Source organism: Solanum lycopersicum, chromosome 7, assembly GCF_036512215.1.
Source record: "Solanum lycopersicum chromosome 7, SLM_r2.1".
NCBI lineage: Eukaryota > Viridiplantae > Streptophyta > Magnoliopsida > Solanales > Solanaceae > Solanum > Solanum lycopersicum.
In genome coordinates, this window is record NC_090806.1 from 65,233,666 (window position 1) to 65,243,844 (window position 10,179).

Here is a 10,179-nt window from a genome sequence, read left to right on the forward strand (position 1 = left end):
TTAGTAGAAACAGTCTATTTATCTCTGTAAGGTTGGAGTAATGTCAACATACACTCGACCCTTTCCTGACCAACTTGTGGGATTACACTAAGTATAGCGGATATGATGGTGTTATTTGTAAGATTTGCATTACAAAGCAAGAGTCGTACATGTTTTTTTGTTGAATCCATACATGTTTTTTTGTTGAATAGCTTTTTCATGTTATGTTAAATTATATTATATATTCTCTATTAAGATATTCCGCAATAGCATCTGAAAAATATTCTAACACATTATCGCGTTATAGAGAAGTTTGAAGGTAGATGATTCATCTGGCGACTATAACTATAATCATCCAATGATTCATAAACTTGTCCATAAGGAAAATCAACAGTCATTGTAATTATACAGATCTTGAAAGAAGCCAACTGAGAAAAGAAAAGAACAAAATTTTACATTTGGAACTGTGATCTATCCATACAAAACATGTACAATTTGGGGTCATCTGAACTCTCACCTATGAGACAAAACTACATCTCAGAAGGCTCAATCACTTGTGATTTTCTTTAATTAGTTATGTAAAGAACACAATGAACAAGACGAAAACAATGTTAGTAATCTTCAACTCTTAGTTGAGCATTGTTTACTACGAAAATCTTCAGACAGCAGTTTGTTCATTAACTCTTGCAACCTGTTGGCTCCAGGACCAGGCCTAAATACCGAGTCGTCTCCTATCACCGAGCAGGGATCAGCTCCATCAGCTGAGGTTCCATTACACCATGCTCCTGGTGCAAAACGATGTGTACGACCAAGTAATTCTCTGTCAATCTTGTCTAAGACAGGATCATCCTTGCGGAATTTTCGAGCAAATGGTGCACTGCTATTAACCATTTTGTTGAAATCCTTCACTGTCAGTGAAACAGGATGCTGCTTGGGAGGGGTGTCCCAAGCAATGTAGTGCAAATCATGGCCTATTGCTGTGCTACGGAACTCTTCCTTGTTGCAAATTACTGTGTGAAAGTAACCTTCTGGTGAAGAAACAAAATTTGCATAGTACATGAGCAGAGTTCTTGGAAAGTTATCCCATCCCCATATGCAGTACTCCACAAAAGAGCGTGTCAAAACCACCCAAGCTGAGCCTAACCATCAAAAAGAAGAACTCTAGATATAAGAATGAGATGAATAAAAGTTTCAAAGTTCATCCTGCTTCAATTATTTCAAAAAAAGAGAGAAATCCTGCGGCTACAAGCCGAGTCCTCTTAACAATACAGAGTATATCATCATATCAGCGGGGCAGGTCATGAAAATATAAGTGAAAAAGATAATATCAAAATTTGGTTTGTGAGTGTCTCTGGTTATTAGCGTCTCATATTTTAAAACTCAAGAAAAAAGCGCAAATTGAATATAACAGGTAAAGAACATAATCCATGTGACACTATAGTTGGGTCCATTACCAACTGTTAAATAAACTTACCTGTAAACAATGTAAAAGCTGTAGGTAGTGATCGTCGTTGAGAAGTTGTGGCAAGTTCAGATTTCTTAGACAAATAAAGACCAGGATCAATAATAATAGGTTTAGCTCTCTGGTTCCTACAACACAAAAACAGCACCAAATTAACATTTCAAGTATTTTATGTACAAATAAAAAAAAAGTCATGCTAAGGCACTTTTAAATTGATGATTTTAACTCACTTACAGTTTCCACCCATGAAGTAGCATATTTTCAATGAAATTCAGGTTTCTGGACATATTAGAGAAAACATGGAGCAAATCTGCAACATTTAACAGACAAATGATTTTCCTTTCCCGTGAAAGAAAAGAGTGGTTGAAGGAGCGAAAAGACAATAAATTACACTATGCCCTAGATTCTAGAACCTAACATTTTAAAAGATTAACACGAAAAAATTAATTACTAAACAACGAATTCTTGGTTTCTTTCATATGCATTTGTGATAAAGTACCTTCTAACCAACTACAAAAGTCCAATCAAAAGACATACGTAAGCCGACAATTGGATTCCAGTATATGGAACCACCATTCGTATCACTTGCCAATATATCATTTCTACCTGTCCCTTTCAATTTTACGCAGAAGATTATAACGTCCACATGAGACCACCAATCCTCTTGTTAGCAAGGGCTATCTTTTAGTAGGTGAAGTGCATCAGGCCCTCATAAATATGCATATACTATAATGTTCAAAAAGAAAATTTGCATACACTCCACCATCTCTTTCCCCATTGGCGTCCAAATCACCAACTTACTCCCACAAGTTTCCATCTTTATACCAAATGTAAGCGCCATAATGCTAATGATGCAGGCATCACAGATTTAGTGAACTTACTAGTGGGTACAAAGGAATTGTGGCCAGCAAGGAAAAAAGGTTTTCAGGAATTTGTCGTTTTGAGTGGTAGAGGATGAAGGTGGTGGGTTGATAGATTGATGTTGAGGATAGGGAGGAACTTCATCTAAGAAGGTTTCTCATAATACATAAAACCACATAAGATGGATGACTAATTTGGAGTGTGAAGTCCAAGGAAGGTCTTGTTAGTTGACTCTAATTATACATGGTTCCCGCTAGGACACCCATATATCTTCAAAGTTTTCATGCCTTCATATCCACAAGAATGCTATTTATGACACATGTTCCGTATCATGGTTGAGGGAATGAGTTGCCAATGATACTACACAGGTCGAGAAAATGAGTTTCCAAAGGTGCATTTTCTTAACATGATATGAGAGCTAAGCCATCCTCATTCGTAGTTTACCTAATGACGAGTGCTCATGTTATTGTTCATGCTCCAATACCCAATTCTGGGCATGTGGATGTAAAAATATCCCATATTAATTGGGATAACAGGTTGTCTCCTCACGTGGCCATGGCAATCCTCATTTCATGAGCTAATTCATTGAGTTACTTTAGGGCCAAATATACATTTTCTCAACAGGTACAATCAAAATATCTAATAATGTTTAATAGGTTGAGTGGGAAGTTGAGGAGGCTCTGCATTTGTTGGAATAGAGAAAATTCACCAGTAAGAGTTAATGTGTGATCACTAAAAATGATATAAAAGAGAAATTGGCAATCAAATAGTAAATGAGAGATAGGAGAAGTAAATTACTGATTGCTACTTAATTGTTTTGGTAAACCAAAAGCATATGCAGGAAGGTGCTCTTATAGGCACAAGCACCTCTTGACAACAGTTTTATGCATAGCCTCAAAAGTTCATTTGATAGATGAATTGCACCTAAAGTTGTATTGCCCATCAGAAATATGATTACTTTTAACCAGTTTATGTCTAAGAGCCTGTTTGGCTCAGCTTAAAAGCTGATCAAACTGACTTAAAAGCTGGTTTTTGACTTATTTAGCTGTTTGGCAATACTCAAAACAGCTTATTTTAAGCTAAAAAAAACTTATTTTAAGCCAAAAGTTAAAAGCTGGGGTAGGGGTGCTTTTTTTTTTAGCTTATAAGCTGTTTTTAAGTTGACCACATTTTTATCTTTTTGTGCTTACTATTTTTGTACAATCTCCAAATTACCCATATAACCCTAACATTTCTTTCTTCCATTTTTTCCTTTTCACGTTTGACATAACAACTTCAGCACTTTTATCCAAACGCATAACTGCTTATTTTAAAAATAAGTTTCAGCACTTTTAAAAGTACTTTTTTAAAGCTGCTTTTATTAAGCCCATCCAAACGGGCCCTAAGAGTCCTTTTTTGAATGCTGTAAGTAATTCCTTGAATTTGTCTCTTTACTTATGTTTACCACCTCCAACCTTGTAATTCCAGCCCAGTTCTCCTTGTTCTTGATATTTTGATAACCTTCTGTCTGTTCTTGATACCTCAAAATCAATTTCATTGAGAACGCAAAAGATTCGTAAGTTTTAAGTTTTAACTAGTTAAATATCAAACTTGAATTGAGAATTCGACTTCCCAATTTGTTGGTTTTAATGTTCATTTTGTTTTAATGCCACCTCCACCAAACATCAGCATAAGTTATCTTTCATATTTTGAGCCATGAGATCCAAGATTTTAAAGCCCCAAACCCTGCATTGAGATGAAGCCTTTCATTATGATCTATTTGGTTCAACAAGCGGAAGACCCTCTCAATTATCCTACACGACAAAACTATAACTAAATTCCATAACAGCTCTTAAGCATGATAAGGAATGGACAACCAATCCAACCTTGTCTTGCAAGATTGATACTCACCAGCTATTTTCAACATCATAGACAATAACAAACACATAATCTTATAGATCACCATGGATTGCCATTAATGATCAGCTTTGTGCATAGATTGGTAAACGAAACTATAAATTAAATGACATGTTTTTTACCCACATTAAATAGCACTTGACATATGTAAGTGGTTTTCAATTTCCATAATGTTCCAAAGTGGAACAAAGTTTATCCTTGTGGAGATAGGCTTGCAAATTAGAAACCACATTAGATGTTCACCCCTTTGTTATCAATTATACTTTATTAGTACCTTCCTCCAATATAAATGAACCTTCTTGACTAAAGCACAATGTGAGAGAAGAAAGTCTAAATGTGGTTATTGCATTTGCTTTGTTGGAAATATTTTTAAGTGATTGTTGAAATATTTGGGAAGAATATAAAGATGGCCTTCCAAACCCATATCATAGGGTTGTAAGGTGCCTTGACAGCTGGAATATCACTAAATTTGGCATTAAGGAAGAACGATTTTTTATGAATTAAGCTAATCTGAGAAGTGGATCAACAATCAAAAAGCTATATGATTTGTCAAACAAATAAATTTATACATTGACTTAATCACCACTTCATCAACACAATTGACTCTTCCCTGCTATCCTACCGATCGGCAAAAACTACTGAAACAGTTCCTAAGAATGTCAACCACAGAAGGAAGGCGCACCAGCAGGGACTATGAACTAGGAGTAATAGAACCTATTGAACTACTTCTCAGTAGAAAGAACCTAATCAGCAAAGCTCATTCACTCAATTTTTCTTTTACATGTTTTTAGGCGTTTTCCAAAAGAGAGCTTCAGCAATAGATAAAAGCTTACTTGAAGGGACCCTAGAGAATAGGGACTTGGTCCGTAAGCTGGTTAAAAATATATCTTAGTGTCTCGGTCACTGTAACAATAATTCTACCGAATATGTCATGCTAAATCATCCTAAGCACAGAGTCTAAACATTGCAATAATTAGGATGTCTTAATCGTGTAAAGTAGCAATGAATGTACCTAATGTGCTAATTGCCCTAACGAATATCTACCAGTAGTAGACAAAATGTTCTGCAAGGGTGAATACTTTTTTCTATTTAAACTGTAACCTGCAAACTGTATTGAGAGGGAATATTTTAAGGGTGATATTGATAGTCTAGAGGAGGAAATAGTTAGCACACTAGGTTCTGGAATGATAGGTGGTTGAACAACACTATCCTGATAAATGATTACCCAGCCTGTATCAATTATCATGTGAACCAAACTCCGCCGTATCTCAGAACAGGGAGAACAACACATGGAGTCTTCTTTTGAGAAGGAACTTTAAGGCTATAAGACTGTGATATTGTTAATATGAGCAATCTGTTATATAGGATAGATGGCTACAAGACAATATGTAGGCACCCCCAACAGCTAATATGGGGCAATGACAAGGAAGGAATATATTCAATGAAAGCTGGCAATTCCAAAATATGTGCCCAGTCTGACCTGATTGATAACTAGCCATGGAAGTTGATGTGGAAGATCAAGCTGCCAACATTCAGCTGGACAGCCCTTCATGAAGCATGTTCAAATCAGGACAATCTCAGTAAAAGGAACATTCACATTGTCAACAGATGTTATATGACCAGGCAGAATTTCGAGTCAAACAGACACCTATTCCTTCACTGAATGGTGGTTCAGACATATGGATTGAGCTCTTCTCAGTCTTTGGGCTGAGCTAGGGGATACCAAAGTACTAAAGAAGCATCTTAAGGACTGGTAAGTCCATCAAACAAGTATGAGAAATGACCACTACAAGTATTTTTTTGGTGTGTCTGGACAGAGAAGATGTTTTGATGGTTTATCAACTCCAATCCATTTCCTTAAGGCTCGATATTTAGTATATTTATATGCTGGCATATTGCCTTATAATTTGTTGCCCACTGTTAGCTCTCTAGTCCTGACATAGTCTCTGATGTAAAGCAGCTAACCAAGTTTTTTTGCTTATTTAACTTTGGTATATTATGCCTCTACTGGATGCCAGTAATGAAATTTGTCATTACTCCACCAAAAAGATAATGTTGCAACTGGACTTCAAAAGTTCAAATAACCAAGTAAAAAGAAGATAATAAAGAGTACATAAAGAAATAATATGATTGACGACCTATAGCACATGGAAGTAGCACACTTACCATCTTGAGTCATCAGCGGATAATCTGAAGCACTAAGATTGATAAACCAGTCCCACTTTGCACTTTCCTTCAGCAGAATAGATATAGCTTGAAGGGTACAAGCAAACATCGTAGGGCCCTTATAAGTCACTAAATTTGATTGTGCCATTACTCGAACATTCTCTACTTTGCGGAACGTGGGATCATTCTTCACCGATATTGTTAAGTTCAACCTTTCTCTAGGTGGAGCCTCAAGATCCATATGTAAAATATACTGATTCCTCGGGTGATAAACTGCTTGCAAAGTCCTCATCATTCTGTGACTGTCACCTTTTGTGCCTGATATGAGATACGCAAACCTAGGTGGTTCATTTTTGGCAAATCCATTTGATTGAAATGACTGGAAATCAGATTCCACAAAATATCCATCCGACTCAGCAGGCCTAGCAAAAGAAACCATATCCAACTGCACTTGATTTCTTCCATAGGATGATGAATATAACCCAAAAATCGTTGTTGTGAACAGCGTAATCGACACAAGCAAGCTCACAAAGAATGGTATTTTCCAGTGTCTATCGCCGTATACCCTTCCCGAGTAAGAATTACCATTTTTATCATTAAACACTCTTCCTGAATAAGAATTGGCATATTTCCTCATACTCAACAACCAGTATACAAAAGAACCCAAATTTTACAAATAAATTTCAAGCAAAAAGTTTCCAAGACTCAACCTTTTCGTCTTGATCTCCTCAAAAGAACGAAAAGGATGGAACTTTACCATCAAAATGAAAAAAAGGATGATATGGGCTATAAGCAGAAATGGTTGTTTCTATAGAAACAGCACTAAAAGCTCAAAAGCTTCCAAATTTCCACCGACGAAAAAGTAAAATTATTGTTGTTGGGTTTTTACTAAGCAAAGCAACTAACCATTACAAGTAAACTAACCAATAAAGGCAATGTTGAAAATTGAAAAAAGAAAATGTACAACTAAATTGTGGTGGAGTACAGAAAAGGGGGAAAAAAACATATGAAACTATCTAACCAAATTCAAACAAAGTAATCAGATTTCACACAAACAACAAACAGATCCCCCTGCTTAACCCCACTTCCCTAATCCTCAGATCTAATGAGCCATTCAAACAAATTACTTCAAGAAATTAACTTTATCCCTATGGGTTTCAAGAACCTCACAGAACTTATATCAAACAGTTGGTGATCTAACCAATAAAAGAAACTCAAAACCCATATGGGTTTGATTCAAGAACTGATCTTTTAGCATAAAAGTCCAAAAAAATTGCTGAAATATGAATTGGGTAGGGGAAAACAGGCAGCAAAAGTTCAAAGAACCCCCTTTTAGCTGAATTAATCAGCAAAAAAAAAAAAAACTGATTTTGCTGTGTTGCAAGATTAAAGAAAGCTGGGGTTTCAAAACAGGAGAGGGAGAGATGACCGTACAGATTGCTTAAAGTGTAGGTAATGACCTAATTTGTGTATATGATTATACTATACACTTGATTAGTACAGTATTATATATATAATGGAACTGTTAATTTGGAGTTTAAGAACAAGAAAGATAATATTTAATAGTAATAAACTACTTGTTGGAGGTAAGAAGAAAGTATTGAGGGGTCTTAGGTTTCTTCGCTTGCAAGTTCAATTTGAATATATATTCTATCGAAAAATATGGTGCAGTGAACGAAACAGTTCGTTCTTTAAATTAATTTTTTTTTAAAAAATAATTGTTTAAAAAAAAAGTTTTATGTCGTCTAAATTTAAATTAATTAAATTTTAATATGATATGCAGATTTTAAAAACGAAACATATCATATTAAATATTTATAGAAATTTAATGTTTTTAATTTTGAATGTTTAAATAGTTTTATTTTGTAAGCTGTGGCGTGTTGAACTCTATTTCCCTGGAGGTTTGAAGATTTCTTTACTTGTATATTCAATTAAACATATGCAGAAATTTAGAGTTTTTGGTAATAAAACTTAGTTTTTATATAGTGAGTTATGATGTATTAAATATTTTTTTTATTTTAATTTAAGTGATCGATTTTAATTTTAACATGATTGATAGTATCAAAATTAAGCATATGTCGAAGAGGTGATTGTGATTTCTCAAGTATTATTGACTATGAGATAATCTAATTATGTTCAAATAATTGTTATATAATATTTCATAATGTATCGAATTATGTAATATTATATTAAATATAATATTATAAATTGATAATTCAAAAGATTAACCTATGATAGATCTATTATTTTAAAAGTAAGATAAAATATAAAATAAAATTACTAAATAACAAATATAGACAAAATGAGAGAAAAAATAATAACACAATCACGCTAAATTAATATTTCTCTTCTTTTTTTTTATAAAAGTCAAACTTAAATTTAAACTAAATCAATATTATTATACAAAAATAAATAAAACTTTTCATTATCTCCCAACAATAAGTTAGCGTACTCCAATAAAATTAATAATTAATATAAATAACATATTTAAACCAATAACACAATATCATAGTATCGATTATCCTTGTTATTAAATTAATTATTGGTGTAAGAAGAAAATTAGAGGTCCTAGATTTCTTCACTTGTACATAAAAATAGGATATATGCTGGATTTTTGAAAGTTTTGGTTTCGAGTGTTTGATTTTTATATTTTTGACGTGTTAAATTTTATTTTATTTAGATTTTAATTTAATAGATATATTCAAAATTAAGCACATATAAGTGAGAAATAAAATCAATGAGGAGAAAACGCGTTTTCGAGATAGGAATCGGTATCTAATGAATTCAATAGTTCCAGTATAAATGAAAGAAAAATAAAATAATTATGGTTTATGACTTATAAGTGTCATGAAAATATTAGACATTATCAAATAAAAGTAATTTTGTATTCATAAAATTTGAGCTCAAAATCTTTAAATTAAAGATAAAATACTATTTAATGTATATCAGAACTCGAATACTAATAAAGTTATATTTAAAACAAATGTTTTTTAAGGCAAAATTTATGTACTTTCATAGTAATTACAAAGAACTTTCACCTAACAAAAATTTCATAATTCTTTCGATATAAAATTATTATTTTCTTTGTACTGATAAGTTCACCAAACTACAATTTGATCAGATTATAAAATAGGCTTTGGGAATAATTATGTCGTTAATTTTAATTATGCTGTTGACTAAAGTAAATATTTTAAAAAAGTTATACACATGAAAGATTCACCTAACTCTTTCTTTAAAAATAAAAATCCAAGTCTAATTCAATTTTTCTAAATATCTCATGATTAAAAAATTATTCAAAATCATATAAGAAAAAAAATATATTATTATCGTTATTGATATGATACTATATACATTGAGAGAAAATGTGTCCTTTTTTGCCTTGTCAATCAAGTTCTAGCGAATACTTTAAAATTGTTCAATGTTTAGGTTGTTTCTTTTTAGGAGTTTGAGTTTATAAATTGTTCATTGGTCTTTCTAACAAAAATTTACACTTCGATTGTGGAAGTTTGATTAACATGAATCATATCTGGAGTTTGTTTTCATAAAGATTTGAACTCCATAGATCATTCATCGAGCTGGAAATAAATACAAATTTTTAAGTTTTCGCTATAAATATTATCGTCCAAATAGTATTTTCATCGAAAAGCAATTATTTTTCAGTTACTTTTCAAATTATTACTATAACTAAATATATGTAATTATTTTTCAACTACTTTTTCAAATTATTAATCATATTATTATGGAATATATGTAATTATTATTAATGGATCTTGTCTGTTGGTTTTTCAATATTGTACACTTTTTGTTTCATAGAG

General features: G+C 32.7%; 1 protein-coding gene across 1 annotated transcript; it reads right to left on the minus strand.

Moving 5' to 3' along the window:
• Nucleotides 1-408: 408 nt before the first annotated feature.
• On the minus strand, nt 409-8,261 carry LOC101260550 (beta-glucuronosyltransferase GlcAT14B). Its single transcript, XM_004243278.5, has 4 exons — nt 6,365-8,261; nt 1,676-1,751; nt 1,454-1,569; nt 409-1,118 (listed from the first exon to the last, which is right to left on the minus strand). Exons 1-4 carry the CDS (start codon nt 6,999-7,001, stop codon nt 601-603), a joined length of 1,347 nt encoding a protein of 448 aa, XP_004243326.1. The 5' UTR covers nt 7,002-8,261; the 3' UTR covers nt 409-600.
• Between the last annotated feature and the right edge of the window lie 1,918 nt (nt 8,262-10,179).

Bases quoted from the DNA above. Each gene is read 5' to 3' on its own strand.
- LOC101260550 (XM_004243278.5), bottom strand. From the start codon at position 7,001: ATGAGGAAATATGCCAATTCTTATTCAGGAAGAGTGTTTAATGATAAA. The intron at 1,570-1,675 runs GTAAGTGAGTTA...TTTGTGTTGTAG, and splicing joins CTACTTCATGGGTGGAAACT to GAACCAGAGAGCTAAACCTA. The intron at 1,119-1,453 runs GTAAGTTTATTT...TTTGATGGTTAG, and splicing joins AGCTTTTACATTGTTTACAG to GCTCAGCTTGGGTGGTTTTG.